The sequence below is a fragment of the Oncorhynchus kisutch genome, unplaced genomic scaffold (genome assembly GCF_002021735.2).
Source record: "Oncorhynchus kisutch isolate 150728-3 unplaced genomic scaffold, Okis_V2 Okis01b-Okis20b_hom, whole genome shotgun sequence".
Classification (NCBI taxonomy): domain Eukaryota; kingdom Metazoa; phylum Chordata; class Actinopteri; order Salmoniformes; family Salmonidae; genus Oncorhynchus; species Oncorhynchus kisutch.
The window spans coordinates 10,294,273-10,315,467 of NW_022261978.1; the positions used below are offsets into that span (position 1 = coordinate 10,294,273).

General features: G+C 44.9%; 1 protein-coding gene across 1 annotated transcript; it reads right to left on the minus strand.

Moving 5' to 3' along the window:
• Nucleotides 1-326: 326 nt before the first annotated feature.
• On the minus strand, nucleotides 327-20,729 carry LOC116358856 (gastrula zinc finger protein XlCGF57.1-like). Its single transcript, XM_031811106.1, has 4 exons — nucleotides 19,929-20,729; nucleotides 19,188-19,435; nucleotides 18,586-18,745; nucleotides 327-1,813 (listed from the first exon to the last, which is right to left on the minus strand). Exons 1-4 carry the CDS (start codon nucleotides 20,248-20,250, stop codon nucleotides 837-839), a joined length of 1,707 nt encoding a protein of 568 aa, XP_031666966.1. The 5' UTR covers nucleotides 20,251-20,729; the 3' UTR covers nucleotides 327-836.
• Between the last annotated feature and the right edge of the window lie 466 nt (nucleotides 20,730-21,195).

Here is a 21,195-nt window from a genome sequence, read left to right on the forward strand (position 1 = left end):
TTTCCTCTAGGCAGACTTAGACCTGAGTGGTATACAACAACAGCAGGATCGATGAGTTAGCCAGATACCTTTTATTATTCTGAAAAGGGACGCTAGAAATGTGCATGGTCTGAAAAACGCATATCTAAATTGCGATTTTTGAATGAACCAGAAAATCCATAGTTATTTCTGGTTCTATATACAAGTTAATTGGCTATCCCTTATTGATCCTGCCTTGCAGTACACCCCTCTCAATATTAACATGTACATTATGAATAAATACTGTTGGAATTAGATTCGTACGTTTTTCTCAGTCTGTACATTTGTTTATTTTTTTCACACACACACACATACACAATGCAAACACAAGAGGAAATATATCACATGTAAATAGATAGCACTTGATTAACACACAGAGAAAATACACAAAGACAGAGTTCTAAAAAGTTCTAATTGATTTAAAAAGCATTACAACTGACCTACTCTATACTGAAACAGATAGACTCTATGTCCAATTCATGTTAAAAAACATTGAGTTCACTTTGTTACAATTTGATTTCGTGTGGCATAAACAGTCAGTCAAAAATATGAGACAAGTGTTGGAGCACTGTATGTGTTAAATACATCAGTTAATTACTGAGTTACGTTACATCTCTCTTTCCACACTGAGAGCAGTGGTAAGGTACTTCCCCTGTGTCTGTTACCATCAGTTAATTAATGAGTTACGTTAAATCTCTCTTTCCACACTGAGAGCAGTGGTAAGGTGTTTCCCCTGTGTCTGTTACCTCCTGGTCTTTCAGGTTCCCTAACTAGGTAAATATCTTTCTAATATATATTTCTCTGCAATGTGGATTCTTTCAAGGCTTCTCCGCGGAGTGTGTTAGCTCATGTTTTTTCAGGTATCTTGACTGTGTGAAACTCTTTGAACACTGGGAACAGGGGTGAGGCTTCTCTTTTATGTGCGTCCACTCATGTCTTTTCAGGCCCAGTAACTGAATAAAAGTCTTTCCACACAAGGAGCAGTGTAAGGGCTTTTCTTCTGTGTGAATTCTCTCGTGTGTTTTCAGGTGCCCCAACCGGGTAAAACTCTTTTCACACTGGGAACAGGGGTGAGGCTTCTCTTTTATGTGTGTCCACTCATGTGTTTTCAGGCCCCATAACTGGATAAAACTCTTTCCACACAGGGAGCAGTGGAAATGCTTCTCTCCTTTGTGTAATATCTTATGTTTTGTCAGGCCCCCTAACTGAGTAAAACTCTTTCCGCACAGGGAGCAGTGGAAGGGCTTTTCTCCTGTGTGAATTCTCTCATGTGCTTTCAGGTGTCCCGACCGAGTAAAACTCTTTCCACAATGTGGGCAGTGGTAGGGCTTTTCTCCTGTGTGAATTCTCTCATGTGTTTTCAGGTGCCTCAACCGGGAAAAACACTTTCCACAAAAGGAACAGTTGAAGGGCTTTTCTCCAGTGTGCATTCTCTCATGTTCCTTCAGGCCCCCGAACTGGGTAAAACTCTTTCCACAATCGGAGCAGCGGAAAGGCTTCTCTCCTCTGTGCCTTCTCTCATCCATTTTCAGCTGCCATAACCGGGCAAAACTCTTTCCGCACTGGGAGCAGTGGAATGGCTTTTCTCCTGTGTGTATCATCTCATGTCGTTTCAGGCAAAATAACATGGCAAAACTCTTTCCACACTGGGAGCAGTGGAAAGGCTTTTCTCCTGTATGTATCATCTCGTGCCTTTTCAGGGACCCTAACCGGGAAAAACTCTTTCCACAGTGGGAGCAGTGGTGTTGTCCTGCTGGGTTGGACATCTCTGGCTCCTCTGAGTCTGTTCTTTCACCTGCCAAAAATAAATAGTGTTTATTTAAAAGAGAGACCTGAATGAAATAAACGTCTTCCTATGAAGACAGTCAACTCGTTTTAGTGAAATTACTGGAAGTCTACAGGTATGTTAGCGGATGCTAGTTAGCATTGGCTATTGTTTTGAATTGTTAAGATATTTTTTTTATTTAACCTTTATTTATACAGGTTTTTCTCATTGACATAACATGGGCCAGTAACTGAAAGGTTGCCAGATCGAATCCCCGAGCTGACAAGGCAGTTAACCCACACACCCAAATATTTGTACACTGACTTGCTCTATAGTATGTCCATCCAATGTAGCGATGACATGATTAGCAACATGCCTGGCATTTGAAAATATCATGCATTTTGTTTTACCCGAATTCAGAACCAGCTTAAAAATCATACAGATTCTGTTGTATGGTGTTAAATGCTCTTTGGGCATTTTCAAAAGCTAAACTACTACCACTTGAATAAAGAACAGTATCATCTGCATAAAAAATGAACATCCGCTGTTTCAATATGATCCCCAATGTTGTTGATATACAAAATGAACAGTGGGCCCAAAATAGAACCTTGCGGAACACCTGAGCAAAACTCTATGGACTCAACCATCCGCCCTTACACATTACAACCATCCGCCATTACACATGGTGTACAATTTGATAGGTTATTTATTAACCAATCTAGAGCATGACTAGTAATAGCCATATCATTTTTAACCTTTGCACCAACACAGCATGGTCCACGGTGTCAAATGCCTTCAACAAATCAATAAAGACAGACAACACAATGTAACTTCTTGTCAAGAGCACAATGGATGACATTTAAAACCTTCAATGTTACTGAAACGGTGTGCTGTGGCCAGAACTAAAACCTGATTCCATTTAAGATGTTGTTTTCTTGGAGGCAGGCCTTCAGCTGCCTACTATATAAGGACTCCAGGACCTTTGACAGTACAGACGATTTTGATATCGGTCGATAGTTGTCAAGTAGCGAAAGATCTCCACCATTCAGGAGAGGCAGCACAAAATCAGATTTCCATAACTTGGGGACTTCCTTAACATTCAGCGTGAGGTTAAAAATACATGTTAAGGGGCCTCCCGGGTGGCGCTGCATCGCAGTGCTAGCTGTGCCCCCAGAGACTGGGTTCGAGCCAGGGCTCTGGGTCCATGGGGCGACGCACAATTGCCCTAGCGTTGTCCGGGTTGGGGAGGGTTTGGCTGGTAGGGATATCCTTGTCTCATCGAGCACTAGTGACTCCTGTGGCGGGCCTGGGCGCAGTGCACGCTAACCAGGTCGCCAGGTGCACAGTGTTTCCTCCGACACATTGGTGCGGCTGGCTTCCGGGTTGGATGAGCGCTGTGTTAAAGAAGCAGTGCGGCTTGGTTGGGTTGTGTTTCGGGGGACGCATGGCTTTCAACCTTCGTCTCTCCCGAGCCCGTACGGGAGTTGTAGCGATGAGACAAGATAGTAACTACTAACAATTGGATACCACGAAATTGAGGAGAAAAAGGGGGTAAAATTCAAAAATACATGTTAAGGGGGAGGGGAAGTTCACTGTTGGAGCTAGAAACACAAGCATTTAGTTAGACACTACTGCACTGTTGGAGCTAGAAACACAAGCATTTAGTTAGACACTACTGCACTGTTGGAGCTAGAAACACAAGCATTTAGTTAGACACTACTGCACTGTTGGAGCTAGAAACACAAGCATTTCAAACAATAATCTGCTAAATGTGTGTCTGCAACCAATAACATTTGATTTGACGAACCCTGATTTTATCTTCTATCACTGTATCCATTTCACTCTTTTCAAAGTTGGGACCCAAAGTTCCTCCACTCGTGCATCCTGAAATAATTGTTCAGCAGGATGCAAGGTAAGACAAATGAGGACTAATGTCTGTATGATTTGTTAATCTGTTACATCTTTAGAACCCCATTGGAACCCCTTTAAAACCCCAACTTTAAAACCCTGTTGGTCCAGCAGGCCGTCTAGAACCCCGTTGGTCCAGCAGGCTGTCTAGAACCCCATTGGTCCAGCAGGCTGTCTAGAACCCCATTGGTCCAGCAGGCTGTCTAGGACCCCATTGGTCCAGCAGGCTGTCTAGGACCCCATTGGTCCAGCAGGCTGTCTAGGACCCCATTGGTCCAGCAGGCTGTCTAGGACCCCATTGGTCCAGCAGGCTGTCTAGAACCCCATTGGTCCAGCAGGCTGTCTAGAACCCCATTGGTCCTGCAGGCTGTCTAGAACCCCATTGGTCCAGGGGGCTGTCTAGAACCCCATTGGTCCAGGGGGCTGTCTAGGACCCCATTGGTCCAGCAGGCTGTCTAGAACCCCATTGGTCCTGCAGGCTGTCTAGGACCCCATTGGTCCTGCAGGCTGTCTAGGACCCCGTTGGGCCAGCAGGCTGTCTAGGACCCCGTTGGGCCAGCAGGCTGTCTAGGACCCCGTTGGGCCAGCAGGCTGTCTAGGACCCCGTTGGGCCAGCAGGCTGTCTAGGACCCCGTTGGTCCAGCAGGCTGTCTAGGACCCCGTTGGGCCAGCAGGCTGTCTAGGACCCCGTTGGGCCAGCAGGCTGTCTAGAACCCCGTTGGTCCAGCAGGCTGTCTAGGACCCCGTTGGGCCAGCAGGCTGTCTAGAACCCCATTGGTCCAGCAGGCTGTCTAGAACCCCATTGGTCCAGCAGGCTGTCTAGGACCCCATTGGTCCAGCAGGCTGTCTAGGACCCCATTGGTCCAGCAGGCTGTCTAGGACCCCGTTGGTCCAGCAGGCTGTCTAGGACCCCGTTGGTCCAGCAGGCTGTCTAGGACCCCGTTGGTCCAGCAGGCTGTCTAGGACCCCATTGATCCTGCAGACTGTGGGTGACACCAGACCTACCTCCCAACAATGCCCCGGGTGACACCAGACCTACCTCCCAACATCACCCCGGGTGACACCAGACCAACCTCCCAACATCACCCCGGGGGACACCAGACCTACCTCCCAACATCGCCCCGGGTGACACCAGACCTACCTCCCAACATCGCCCCGGGTGACACCAGACCTTCCTCCCAACAACGCCCCGGGTGACACCAGACCTACCTCCAAACATCACCCCAGTGGACACCAGACCTACCTCCCAACATCGTCCCGGGGGACACCAGACCTACCACCCAATATTGCCCCGGGGGACACCAGACATACCACCCAACATCACCCCGGGGACACCAGACCTACCTCCCAACATCACCCCGGGGGACACCAGACCTACCACCCAACATCACCCTGGGGGACACCAAACCTACCTCCCAACATCGCCCCGGGGGACACCAGACCTACCTCCCAACATCGCCCCGGGGGACACCAGACCTACCACCCAACATCACCCTGGGGGACACCAGACCAACCTCCCAACATCACCCCGGGAGACACCAGACCTACCACCCAACATCACCCTGGGAGACACCAGACCTACCTCCCAACATCACCCCGGTGGAAAGAAAAAAAATCTACCAAACTTTAAACTTAACTTTGCAACTACCTTTAGCCTAATAATGGCAGTGTGATGTTGTGGAATCAAAAACATGGCATGCAATCATTGGTGGTTGTGTTCAGTGTGAATGCTATGCAGACCATCTGGAGCAGCACCATTCTCTCCCTCAGGGGTGTTTTCATACCAGCACACCATGGCCAGACATCAGAATGAATAGAATAACCTCTAACCCTGGTCAACTCATTAGCATAGACATCAGAATGAATAGAATGGGATTAGAACCTCTAACCCTGGTCAACTCATTAGCATAGACATCAGAATGAATAGAATGGGATTAGAACCTCTAACCCTGGTCAACTCATTAGCATAGACATCAGAATGAATAGAATAACTTCTAACTCGGGGCGGCAGGGTAGCCTAGTGGTTAGAGCGTTGGACTAGTAACCGGAAGGTTGCAAGTTCAAACTCATTAGCATAGACATCAGAATGAATAGAAGAACCTCTAACCTTGGTCAACTCATTAGCATAGACATCAGAATGAATAGAAAAACCTCTAACCCTGGTCAACTCATTAGCATAGACATCAGAATGAATAGAAAAACCTCTAACCCTGGTCAACTCATTAGCATAGACATCAGAATGAATAGAATGGGATTAGAACCTCTAACCCTGGTCAACTCATTAGCATAGACATCAGAATGAATAGAAGAACCTCTAACCCTGGTCAACTCATTAGCATAGACATCAGAATGAATAGAAGAACCTCTAACCCTGGTCAATTCATTAGCATAGACATCAGAATGAATAGAATAACCTCTAACCCTGGTCAACTCATTAGCATAGACATCAGAATGAATAGAAGAACCTCTAACCCTGGTCAACTCATGGCAGTTTGACTGGTCAACTCCTGGGAACACCTGCAATGGCTGCCTGGTGTTGTCATCAAATCAACGTTTTATTGTCACATGCTTCATAAACAACAGGTGTAGATTAACAGTGAAATGCCTCCTTTCGGGCCCAACAATGAGAACAGAAAGAAAATAGAGAAATAAAGTAAAACCTGTAATAATAAATACACGAGTAACGACAACATGGCTGTATACACAGAGTACCAGTACTGAGTTGATGTGTAGGGGTACTAGGTAACAACATGGCTGTATACACAGAGTACCAGTACTGAGTTGATGTGTAGGGGTACTAGGTAACAACATGGCTGTATACACAGAGTACTAGTACTGAGTTGATGTGTAGGGGTACTAGGTAATAACATGGCTGTATACACAGAGTACCAGTACTGAGTTGATGTGTAGGGGTACTAGGTAACAACATGGCTGTATACACAGGGGTACCAGTACTGAGTTGATGTGTAGGGGTACTAGGTAATAACATGGCTGTATACACAGAGTACTAGTACTGAGTTGATGTGTAGGGGTACTAGGTAATAACATGGTTGTTTACACAGAGTACTAGTACTGAGTTGATGTGTAGGGGTACTAGGTAATAACATGGCTGTATACACAGAGTACCAGTACTGAGTTGATGTGTAGGGGTACTAGGTAATAACATGGCTGTATACACAGAGTACTAGTACTGAGTTGATGTGTAGGGGTACTAGGTAATAACATGGTTGTTTACACAGAGTACTAGTACTGAGTTGATGTGTAGGGGTACTAGGTAATAACATGGCTGTATACACAGGGGTACCAGTACTGAGTTGATGTGTAGGGGTACTAGGTAATAACATGGCTGTATACACAGAGTACCAGTACTGAGTTGATGTGTAGGGGTACTAGGTAATAACATGGTTGTTTACACAGAGTACTAGTACTGAGTTGATGTGTAGGGGTACTAGGTAATAACATGGTTGTTTACACAGAGTACTAGTACTGAGTTGATGTGTAGGGGTACTAGGTAATAACATGGTTGTTTACACAGAGTACTAGTACTGAGTTGATGTGTAGGGGTACTAGGTAACAACATGGTTGTTTACACAGAGTACTAGTACTGAGTTGATGTGTAGGGGTACTAGGTAATAACATGGCTGTATACACAGAGTACTAGTACTGAGTTGATGTGTAGGGGTACTAGGTAATAACATGGCTGTATACACAGAGTACTAGTACTGAGTTGATGTGTAGGGGTACTAGGTAATAACATGGCTGTATACACAGAGTACCAGTACTGAGTTGATGTGTAGGGGTACTAGGTAATAACATGGCTGTATACACAGAGTACCAGTACTGAGTTGATGTGTAGGGGTCATGGCTGTTTACACAGAGTACTAGTACTGAGTTGATGTGTAGGGGTACTAGGTAATAACATGGCTGTTTACACAGAGTACTAGTACTGAGTTGATGTGTAGGGGTACTAGGTAATAACATGGTTGTTTACACAGAGTACTAGTACTGAGTTGATGTGTAGGGGTACTAGGTAATAACATGGCTGTTTACACAGAGTACTAGTACTGAGTTGATGTGTAGGGGTACTAGGTAATAACATGGCTGTTTACACAGAGTACTAGTACTGAGTTGATGTGTAGGGGTACTAGGTAATAACATGGCTGTTTACACAGAGTACTAGTACTGAGTTGATGTGTAGGGGTACTAGGTAATAACATGGTTGTTTACACAGAGTACTAGTACTGAGTTGATGTGTAGGGGTACTAGGTAATAACATGGTTGTTTACACAGAGTACTAGTACTGAGTTGATGTGTAGGGGTACTAGGTAATAACATGGCTGTATATACAGAGTACCAGTACTGAGTTGATGTGTAGGGGTACTAGGTAACAACATGGCTGTATACACAGGGGTACCAGTACTGAGTTGATGTGTAGGGGTACGAGGTAGTTGATGTGTAGGGGTACTAGGTAATAACATGTCTGTATACACAGAGTACCAGTACTGAGTTGATGTGTAGGGGTACTAGGTAATAACATGGCTGTATACACAGAGTACCAGTACTGAGTTGATGTGTAGGGGTACTAGGTAATAACATGGCTGTATACACAGGTGTACCAGTACTGAGTTGATGTGTAGGGGTACTAGGTAATAACATGGCTGTATACACAGGGGTACCAGTACTGAGTTGATGTGTAGGGGTACTAGGTAATAACATGGCTGTATACACAGAGTACCAGTACTGAGTTGATGTGTAGGGGTACTAGGTAATAACATGGCTGTATACACAGGGGTACCAGTACTGAGTTGATGTGTAGGGGTACTAGGTAATAACATGGCTGTATACACAGGGGTACCAGTACTGAGTTGATGTGTAGGGGTACTAGGTAATAACATGGCTGTATACACAGGGGTACCAGTACTGAGTTGATGTGTAGGGGTACTAGGTAATAACATGGCTGTATACACAGAGTACCAGTACTGAGTTGATGTGTAGGGGTACTAAGTAATAACATGGCTGTATACACAGAGTACCAGTATTGAGTTAATGTGTAGGGGTACGAGGTAGTTGATGTGTAGGGGTACTAGGTAATAACATAGCTGTATACACAGAGTACCAGAACTGAGTTGATGTGTAGGGGTACGGGGTAATGGAGGTAGATATGTACATATAACTAGGAATAAAGTGACAGATGAGAATCAGTAGCAGCAGCGTATGTTGATGTGGGTCAAAGTTCATGTAGATCGTCCAGGTAGCCATTTGGTGAACTCTTTATCAGTCTTATGGCTCGGGGGGGTGGGGAAGCTGTTCAGGGTCCTGTTGGTTCCAGACATCACACATCGGCACCTCTTGCCGTACGTGATACGATCATTTCCATGGTAATGTAGAATGTTCATTCAGATGATGCTAACGGATGTGGCTCATGCAATGGAATGTTTTTTTTGTAATGTCAGTTGAGTTGATTCAACAAATCACAGCACAGACTGATGGGAACACTTCCTGCTTTTAGTTACTGCTTTGCTCCAATGGGTACACTCGCAACGGCCGACAGTCCACCCATCATCGTCTTGAATGGGAACACCCGTTCTGTCCAATGAGGGGATTCAATTCATCTGGCGCCCAGTGAGGCTTGTTTAACAACCTGGTGAAGTTTTGGAACTGGGCTGCCTCGCAGGTATGAGTCAGCACATGGAGTAATGAGGAGGATTCTGTGGGAAGATCTCAATTACATACTCCTCACGTCGCCTTTGCTCATCTCCTTCTCAAAACACACATTGGATGAGAGACAGAGGTCCTCTGGATTTCTCATCCAATGCGTTCTGAGAAGGAGAGAGGACACAAAGAGTATGCAATTGGGATCTTCCCTGCGTTTTACATAAACCCCACGGTTCTCAAACATTGTACCTAGAGACCTACCAACCAGTAGGTTCTCAAACATTGTACTGTTGGAGGAAATGATGGTTGAAATGACTAATTATGTATACATTCCAATCAGAACTGACTAGTCCAAATGCTATAATGTACTGTACATATATGAATTTTCTCTCTTTCTCCCATTCCCAATTGTATATAATGTAGTCAGGAGTTTAGTAACAATGACAGTCTGTTCCTTGTACAAATGAATGTACTATCTCCAGGTGGCAGGAACGGACTATCTCCAGACTGTCTAGAATGCTTATTTATACTGACTGATCTTGGGTTTAGGAGAGGAGGCTCGAGAACTATGGGGCCTCTCCACCGGTGGTATGAAGAGATAGAACATTTAGGAAAACGCTGACGTCATTTTCAGTTTATAACCTGTGGTAAAATGTGTATGTAGCAGTACTCTCTTGAATTAAACGCTGTTACCTGACTTTTAAGACTGGTCTCGATCTATTTCATGCATAATTAATGAATTTACAACTCATTTATGAAATAGAGAGAGTGCGAATTTGATTTTGGCTATAAAACATATAGGAATTTAGAATTCCTCTAACATGTACCTAGAGACCTACCGTCCTGTAGGTTCTCAAACATTGTACCTAGAGACCTACCGTCCTGTAGGTTCTCAAACATTGTACCTAGAGACCTACCGTCCTGTAGGTTCTCAAACATTGTACCTAGAGACCTACCGTTCTGTAGGTTCTCAAACATTGTACCTAGAGACCTACCGTCCTGTAGGTTCTCAATCCAACCCTAATCAAGCCCAGCTGTTGGAGTGAAAATCTACAAGATGGTTGCTCTCTAGGTAGATGTTTGTAAATCCCTGGTCTAACTAATGCTGAGTTGCTTAGTAACTGTAAATGTTGTTGCATGTTTTATAATAACATTCATTTGTTAATACTTTTTTTAACTACAATGTTATTTCTTGAAAATGTTATTCGTATAAGACGCTATGAGCCTCTGCTTCCTGGAATCCAATGTAGCTGCTGTTGGGGTCGGGGTAGTTAGATATAACTGCTGCCACCAAAAGCTGTGATGACCCGTCGTTGGCCTTGACCTAGATGTTCTCCCCTCAACATCCACTCCAGGGTGAGGACCCATCGTTGGCCTTGACCTAGATGTTCTCCCCTCAACATCCACTCCAGGGTGAGGACCCATCGTTGGCCTTGACCTAGACGTTCTCCCCTGAACATCCACTTCAGGGTGAGGACCCGTCGTTGGCCTCGACCTAGATGTTCTCCCCTCAACCTCCACTCCAGGGTGAGGACCCATCGTTGGCCTTGACCTAGATGTTCTCCCCTTAACATCCACTCCAGGGTGAGGACCCAACGTTGGCCTTGACCGAGATGTTCTCCCCTCAACATCCACTCCAGGGTGAGGACCCATCGTTGGCCTTGACCTAGATGTTCTCCCCTCAACATCCACTCCAGGGTGAGGACCCATCGTTGGCCTTGACCTATATGTTCTCCCCTCAATATCCACTCCAGGGTGAGGACCCGTCGTTGGCCTTGACCTAGATGTTCTCCCCTCAACATCCACTCCAGGGTGAGGACCCATCGTTGGCCTTGACCTAGATGTTCTCCCCTCAACATCCACTCCAGGGTGAGGACCCGTCGTTGGCCTTGACCTAGATGTTCTCCCCTCAACATCCACTCCAGGGTGAGGACCTACTGTTGGCCTTGACCTAGATGTTCTACCCTCAACATCCACTCCAGGGAGAGGACCTGTCGTTGGCCTCGACCTAGATGTTCTCCCCTCAACATCCACTCCAGGGCGAGGACCCATCGTTGGCCTTGACCTAGATGTTCTCCCCTCAACATCCACTCCAGGGTGAGGACCCGTCGTCAGTCTGATGTTCTACCTTCTCCATTATATCGGAATAAACTGGTCCCATTGTCAACAGCAGGGACATTCACTGTCTTTTGGTAGAGGTAGGCATCTCACTCAACTACACCACCAGTCCCCGTGCGTTCTGTGTGGAGTAAAGGTGGTCTAGAGAATTTTTCCCTCTGGTTGCACATTTAACATGCTGGTAGAAATGAGGTAGGAGGGCCGCCTCTGGATGAGCTTTTTCTTGTTTTCTTATGGCCTTATACAGTTTGTTGAGTGCAGTCTTAGTTCCAGCATCGGTCTGTGGTGGTAAATAGATATTATGGTTGTTTTGTTTTACTCTTGGTAAATAGTTAACCTGCCACCATCCCTTTGGTGAAGCGTGGTGATGAAACCTGAAAATAGCTGTGCAGCGACGCTCCCCATTCAACCTGACAGAGCTTGAGAGGATCTGCAGAGAGGAATGTGAGAAACAAGTGTGCCAAGCTTGTAGCGTCATACCGACGAAGACTCGAGGCTGTAATCGCTGCCACGGGTGCTTTAACAACGTACTGAGTTAATAAGGGTCTGAAAAGTTATGTAAACGTGATATCAGTTTTATATTTCTAAAACATTTGCAAAAATTTCTATTTTTTTGTTGTTTTCGCTTTGTCATTATGGGGTATTGTGTGTAGATTGAAGATTTTATTTTAATACATTTTAGAATAAGGCTGTAACGTAACAAACATTTTGAAAAAGTCGAGGGGTCTGAATACTTTTCGAATGCACTGTATATATATTTAGCTTAGATCCATTTAAACAGTGGACAAAATGATTCAACTCAGTTTCTCCTTCAAGCACCGTCTCTCAATCCTTCCCCTGTGTCATGAGGCAGCATCGTAGTCGTGGAAACCAAGATTGTTCTCAGGGCAGGCCTGGTTGTAGCTAGATATGTCCAAGTCGCATCGGGACAGTTTTAGCATTTTTAGCTAACCTAATTCTACTAACCTACCACGTTAATTATCCTAACCTTAACCTAATTCTACTAACCTACCACGTTAATTATCCTAACCTTAACCTAATTCTACTAACCTACCACGTTAATTATCCTGACCTTAACCTAATTCTACTAACCTACCACGTTATTTGCACTAACCTGCTACGAAAAGTCACTTACGCTAGTCAAAACCGGCAGACCTGCCCTGAGAACAGTCTTTGTTTCCACTTAATGCGCTACAGCGCTCTAGGCAGACACCTTCTGACTAAGAAGATGACAAGACCGCACGGGAGAAACACCTTCTGACTAGCGAGATGACAAGACCGCACGGGAGAAACACCTTCTGACTAGCGAGATGACAAGACCGCACGGGAAAAACACCTTCTGACTAGAGAGATGACAAGACCGCACGGGAGAAACCTTCTGACTAGAGAGATGACAAGACCGCACGGGAAAAACACCTTCTGACTAGAGAGATGACAAGACCGCACGGGAAAAACACCTTCTGACTAGAGAGATGACAAGACCGCACGGGAGAAACCTTCTGACTAGAGAGATGACAAGACCGCACGGGAAAAACACCTTCTGACTAGAAAGATGACAAGCCAGCACGGGAGAAACACCTTCTGACTAGCGAGATGACAAGCCAGCATGGGTGAAACGCCTCCTGACTAGCGAGATGACAAGCCAGCATGGGTGAAACGCCTCCTGACTAGCGAGATGACAAGCCAGCATGGGTGAAACACCTTCTGACTAGCGAGATGACAAGCCAGCACGGGTGAAACGCCTCCTGACTAGCGAGATGACAAGCCAGCATGGGTGAAACACCTCCTGACTAGCGAGTTGACAAGCCAGCACGGGTGAAACACCTCCTGACTAGCGAGATGACAAGCCAGCATGGGTGAAACACCTCCTGACTAGCGAGATGACAAGCCAGCACGGGTGAAACACCTGACTAGCGAGATGACAAGCCAGCACGGGTGAAACACCTGACTAACACCATTCAGTGCACAATTACTTTAGCAAAAAGCAGCTCGAGTAGTTTCAGAACTAATGAGCTGCTCTACAACAGTGACCACAGAACTAATGAGCTGCTCTACAACAGTGAATACACTGACCACAGAACTAATGAGCTGCTCTACAACAGTGAATACACTGACCACAGAACTAATGAGCTGCTCTACAACAGTGAATACACTGACCACAGAACTAATGAGCTGCTCTACAACAGTGAATACACTGACCACAGAACTAATGAGCTGCTCTACAACAGTGAATACACTGACCACAGAACTAATGAGCTGCTCTACAACAGTGAATACACTGACCACAGAACTAATGAGCTGCTCTACAACAGTGACCACAGAACTAATGAGCTGCTCTACAACAGTGACCACAGAACTAATGAGCTGCTCTACAACAGTGAATAATACACTGACCACAGAACTAATGAGCTGCTCTACAACAGTGAATAATACACTGACCACAGAACTAATGAGCTGCTCTACAACAGTGAATACACTGACCACAGAACTAATGAGCTGCTGTACAACAGTGAATACACTGACCACAGAACTAATGAGCTGCTGTACAACAGTGAATACACTGACCACAGAACTAATGAGCTGCTCTACAACAGTGAACACACTGACCACAGAACTAATGAGCTGCTCTACAACAGTGAATACACTGACCACAGAACTAATGAGCTGCTCTACAACAGTGAATACACTGACCACAGAACTAATGAGCTGCTCTACAACACTGACCACAGAACTAATGAGCTGCTCTACAACACTGACCACAGAACTAATGAGCTGCTCTACAACAGTGACCACAGAACACTGACCACAGAACTAATGAGCTGCTCTACAACAGTGACCACAGAACTAATGAGCTGCTCTACAACAGTGACCACAGAACTAATGAGCTGCTCTACAACAGTGACCACAGAACTAATGAGCTGCTCTACAACAGTGACCACAGAACTAATGAGCTGCTCTACAACAGTGAATACACTGACCACAGAACTAATGAGCTGCTATACAACAGTGAATACACTGACCACAGAACTAATGAGCTGCTCTAATACACTGACCACATAACTAATGAGCTGCTCTACAACAGTGAATACACTGACCACAGAACTAATGAGCTGCTGTACAACAGTGAATACACTGACCACAGAACTAATGAGCTGCTCTACAACAGTGAATACACTGACCACAGAACTAATGAGCTGCTGTACAACAGTGAATACACTGACCACAGAACTAATGAGCTGCTGTACAACAGTGAATACACTGACCACAGAACTAATGAGCTGCTCTACAACAGTGAATACACTGACCACAGAACTAATGAGCTGCTCTACAACAGTGAATACACTGACCACAGAACTAATGAGCTGCTATACAACAGTGAATACACTGACCACAGAACTAATGAGCTGCTCTACAACAGTGACCACAGAACTAATGAGCTGCTCTACAACAGTGAATACACTGACCACAGAACTAATGAGCTGCTATACAACAGTGAATACACTGACCACAGAACTAATGAGCTCCTCTACAACACTGACCACAGAACTAATGAGCTGCTGTACAACAGTGACCACAGAACTAATGAGCTGCTCTACAACAGTGACCACAGAACTAATGAGCTGCTCTACAACAGTGACCACAGAACTAATGAGCTGCTGTACAACAGTGAACACACTGACCACAGAACTAATGAGCTGCTCTACAACAGTGAATACACTGACCACAGAACTAATGAGCTGCTGTACAACAGTGAATACACTGACCACAGAACTAATGAGCTGCTCTACAACAGTGAATACACTGACCACAGAACTAATGAGCTGCTGTACAACAGTGAATACACTGACCACAGAACTAATGAGCTGCTGTACAACAGTGAATACACTGACCACAGAACTAATGAGCTGCTCTACAACAGTGAATACACTGACCACAGAACTAATGAGCTGCTCTACAACAGTGACCACAGAACTAATGAGCTGCTCTACAACAGTGAATACACTGCCCACAGAACTAATGAGCTGCTCTACAACAGTGAATACACTGCCCACAGAACTAATGAGCTGCTCTACAACAGTGAATACACTGACCACAGAACTAATGAGCTGCTCTACAACAGTGACCACAGAACTAATGAGCTGCTCTACAACAGTGACCACAGAACTAATGAGCTGCTCTACAACAGTGAATACACTGACCACAGAACTAATGAGCTGCTCTACAACAGTGAATACACTGACCACAGAACTAATGAGCTGCTCTACAACAGTGAATACACTGACCACAGAACTAATGAGCTGCTCTATAACAGTGACCACAGAACTAATGAGCTGCTCTACAACAGTGAATACACTGACCACAGAACTAATGAGCTGCTCTACAACAGTGAATACACTGACCACAGAACTAATGAGCTGCTCTACAACAGTGACCACAGAACTAATGAGCTGCTCTACAACAGTGAATACACTGACCACAGAACTAATGAGCTGCTCTACAACAGTGACCACAGAACTAATGAGCTGCTCTACAACAGTGACCACAGAACTAATGAGCTGCTCTACAACAGTGAATACACTGACCACAGAACTAATGAGCTGCTCTACAACAGTGACCACAGAACTAATGAGCTGCTCTACAACACTGACCACAGAACTAATGAGCTGCTCTACAACAGTGACCACAGAACTAATGAGCTGCTCTACAACAGTGAATACACTGACCACAGAACTAATGAGCTGCTCTACAACAGTGACCACAGAACTAATGAGCTGCTCTACAACAGTGACCACAGAACTAATGAGCTGCTCTACAACAGTGACCACAGAACTAATGAGCTGCTCTACAACAGTGACCACAGAACTAATGAGCTGCTCTACAACAGTGACCACAGAACTAATGAGCTGCTCTACAACAGTGACCACAGAACTAATGAGCTGCTCTACAACAGTGAATACACTGACCACAGAACTAATGAGCTGCTCTACAACAGTGAATAATACACTGACCACAGAACTAATGAGCTGCTCTACAACAGTGAATACACTGACCACAGAACTAATGAGCTGCTCTACAACAGTGAATACACTGACCACAGAACTAATGAGCTGCTGTACAACAGTGAATACACTGACCACAGAACTAATGAGCTGCTCTACAACAGTGAACACACTGACCACAGAACTAATGAGCTGCTCTACAACACTGACCACAGAACTAATGAGCTGCTCTACAACACTGACCACAGAACTAATGAGCTGCTCTACAACAGTGACCACAGAACACTGACCACAGAACTAATGAGCTGCTCTACAACAGTGACCACAGAACTAATGAGCTGCTCTACAACAGTGACCACAGAACTAATGAGCTGCTCTACAACAGTGACCACAGAACTAATGAGCTGCTCTACAACAGTGACCACAGAACTAATGAGCTGCTCTACAACAGTGAATACACTGACCACAGAACTAATGAGCTGCTATACAACAGTGAATACACTGACCACAGAACTAATGAGCTGCTCTACAACACTGACCACAGAACTAATGAGCTGCTCTACAACAGTGAATACACTGACCACAGAACTAATGAGCTGCTCTACAACAGTGAATACACTGACCACAGAACTAATGAGCTGCTGTACAACAGTGAATACACTGACCACAGAACTAATGAGCTGCTCTACAACAGTGAATACACTGACCACAGAACTAATGAGCTGCTGTACAACAGTGAATACACTGACCACAGAACTAATGAGCTGCTGTACAACAGTGAATACACTGACCACAGAACTAATGAGCTGCTCTACAACAGTGAATACACTGACCACAGAACTAATGAGCTGCTCTACAACAGTGAATACACTGACCACAGAACTAATGAGCTGCTATACAACAGTGAATACACTGACCACAGAACTAATGAGCTGCTCTACAACAGTGACCACAGAACTAATGAGCTGCTCTACAACAGTGAATACACTGACCACAGAACTAATGAGCTGCTATACAACAGTGAATACACTGACCACAGAACTAATGAGCTCCTCTACAACACTGACCACAGAACTAATGAGCTGCTGTACAACAGTGAATACAGAACTAATGAGCTGCTCTACAACAGTGACCACAGAACTAATGAGCTGCTCTACAACAGTGACCACAGAACTAATGAGCTGCTGTACAACAGTGAACACACTGACCACAGAACTAATGAGCTGCTGTACAACAGTGAATACACTGACCACAGAACTAATGAGCTGCTCTACAACAGTGAATACACTGACCACAGAACTAATGAGCTGCTCTACAACAGTGAACACACTGACCACAGAACTAATGAGCTGCTATACAACAGTGAATACACTGACCACAGAACTAATGAGCTGCTCTACAACAGTGACCACAGAACTAATGAGCTGCTATACAACAGTGAATACACTGACCACAGAACTAATGAGCTGCTCTACAACAGTGACCACAGAACTAATGAGCTGCTCTACAACAGTGAATACACTGACCACAGAACTAATGGGCTCCTCTACAACACTGACCACAGAACTAATGAGCTGCTCTACAACAGTGACCACAGAACTAATGAGCTGCTCTACAACAGTGACCACAGAACTAATGAGCTGCTCTACAACAGTGACCACAGAACTAATGAGCTGCTGTACAACAGTGAACACACTGACCACAGAACTAATGAGCTGCTCTACAACAGTGAATACACTGACCACAGAACTAATGAGCTGCTCTACAACAGTGACCACAGAACTAGTGAGCTACTCTACAACAGTGACCACAGAACTAATGAGCTGCTCTACAACAGTGAACACACTGACCACAGAACTAATGAGCTGCTCTACAACAGTGACCACACAACTAATGAGCTGCTCTACAACAGTGACCACAGAACTAATGAGCTCCTCTACAACAGTGAATACACTGACCACAGAACTAATGAGCTGCTCTACAACAGTGACCACAGAACTAATGAGCTGCTCTACAACAGTGAACACACTGACCACAGAACTAATGAGCTGCTCTACAACACTGACCACAGAACTGTAACAGAAGCAGATTGTAGTCTAATCCACACACCACTGTTCTTACTTGAATCTGAATCTCCCTCTTCTTCTCCTCTCACAGTTCCACGCAGACCCGGTGTTTTCCTGCAGTCGACCAGCCGCACAGACACCCTCTTCAGACCCCACAGTAAGGCAACAGTGGGAGAGGCACGACCTGGGGAATCTGGGAGAGGGAAAGACATGTCCTGGAAACCACAAAAATAAACAATCAATTTAGGGTGGGAAACACTCTCCTACCTTGATTCCTCTCATTCTCTGGACCTCCTGCTATAAATGTTGTGGAGGAGAAAGTCCAAGAGGAGGAACCTCAGATCAGAAACACACCCTCCTTGATTCCTCATTCTCTGGACCTCCTGCTATAAATGTTGTGCAGGAGAAAGTCCAAGAGGAGGAACCTCAGATCAGAAACACACCCTCCTTCATTCCTAATTCTCTGGACCTCCTGCTATAAATGTTGTGGAGGAGAAAGTCCAATCAGAATCATCTGTATTTGCCAAAAAACATTTCACATATCAGTATTTGGATGAACCTCAAATGTTCTCCTCCAATGGATTTATAGGAGGAGGTCCAGGAATTAAGGAAGGAATGTTGAGAACCAGAATCACTTTGTGACTGGGATGTACTCACACCACTCCCCTTCTGCTCATGGGTGTGGCTCTCTGGAGCCAACTCCGCCTTCAGCCTGTTGCTAGGAAACCAATCATTGTCTTTCACGTCGCATTCTTTCTCGCAGTGAATAGCATCGTCGTCATCACCACCAAACTGTCTGGGACTCACGGGTGTCACATTAGATTCTTCCTGTATCTTTCTGATGTCCTCCTTCACTGTAGAGCCCTGGGAGGGCCAGGAAACTGCATATTGCCTCGTTTTTGGATCTGTAAAAGGGAAGAGAGTTTGACTACAGGTAAAAACATAGGTTGTAGCTTGCTCCCTCATTTGATTCCAAACATATCACTTATCATCCTAGGACCTTCTGTCGGAGAGCAATAGACAAGTGTAACCGATGTGAAACGGCTAGCCTAGTTAGCGGTGCGCGCTAAATAGCGTTTCAATCGGTGACGTCACTTGCTCTGAGACCTTGAAGTAGTGGTTCCCCCGCGGATTTTGTGTAGCGATGGATAACGCTGCTTCGTGGGTGACTGTTGTTGATGTGTGCAGAGGGTCCCTGGTTCGCGCCCGGGTATGGGCGAGGGGACGGTCTAAAGTTATACTGTTACACAAGCGAACTCTGAATACAAACTAAACAAAAAAACATAAATCCACTTTTAAGAAAGTACTCTTTTTTTTAACGAGGTCTGTAGATTGCCCCTAAAACCACACCCTGGTTCAACAACTGCATAGTGTGTCCCCTGTTAAGACAATACTCACTGGTGTTAATCAGATCTTCAGTCTCCTCCTCTTTCACCACAAAAGGTTCTTCTTCTTTCAATGTGATATCCTCCTCTATCTCATCTTTCATTCTGAAAGCTTCTACCTCTTCTTCCACTATGACAACCTCTATCCCCTCTTCCTCTTTCACTGTGACAGCCTTTATCCCTTCCTCCTCTTTAATTCGACAAGCTTCTTCCGTTCCTATCACTGTAATATCCTCCTCTTCTTCTTTAATGACGATGTTCATCCCCATAGCGGCTTTCTCCGTCCAGCAGATCTCCTCTTCATTAGCAGGAGGAGAGTATCTTAGTGAGCTCATTGTCAGGGATGTTAGCTAGCTAGCTAGCTACTTAGCATTAGCGACTAGCCTAATACTAGGCTCGGTAACACATTTGCTTATGTAATAACAAGCAAATGACGTTTAAATGAGCTAGTAGATACGTTAACAGAACTGTGTTTAAATCACTGGGGTGGTATTTGTGTAGCTACACAAACATGTTCGACAGAGCTTCAATGTTTGTACTTCTTGTCGGCTAACAGGCTACAGAGACGGTTGAACCGTGTCGTTCCAGAAGCGTCCACAGCAGTCGGTCGTCACTAGTTACCACAGCCGCCACAAAGTCCACAAAAAAAACACCCATTTTTACAATTTATCTTCTTAAAATTTGATTTCAACCTTAACCTTAACCACATTGCCACCCTTATGCCGAATCCTAAATTAAGACCAAAAAGCAAATGTTCGTTTTCATTCATTTTTTTTCGATATCGTCCATTTTGATATTGTGGCTGTGGTAGCTAGTGGAAACCCGTGTGTCCACTGCATTATACGTCACGCGAGAAGCATCACCTGAAAAACTCACTTCGTCATCTGCTGACTGAAGTAACGCAGTTTCTAAAAATATTCACTAAATCTAATCATACACATGGTTATTGGTCACATACACATGGTTAGCAGATGTTATTGGTCACATACACATGGTTAGCAGATGTTATTGGTCACATACACATGGTTAGCAGATGTTAATGGTCACATATCACATGGTTAGCAGATGTTATTGGTCACATACACATGGTTAACAGATGTTATTGGTCACATACACATGGTTAGCAGATGTTATTGGTCACATACACATGGTTAGCAGATGTTATTGGTCACATACACATGGTTAGCAGATGTTAATGGTCACATACACATGGTTAGCAGATGTTATTGGTCACATACACATGGTTAGCAGCTGTTAATGGTCACATATCACATGGTTAG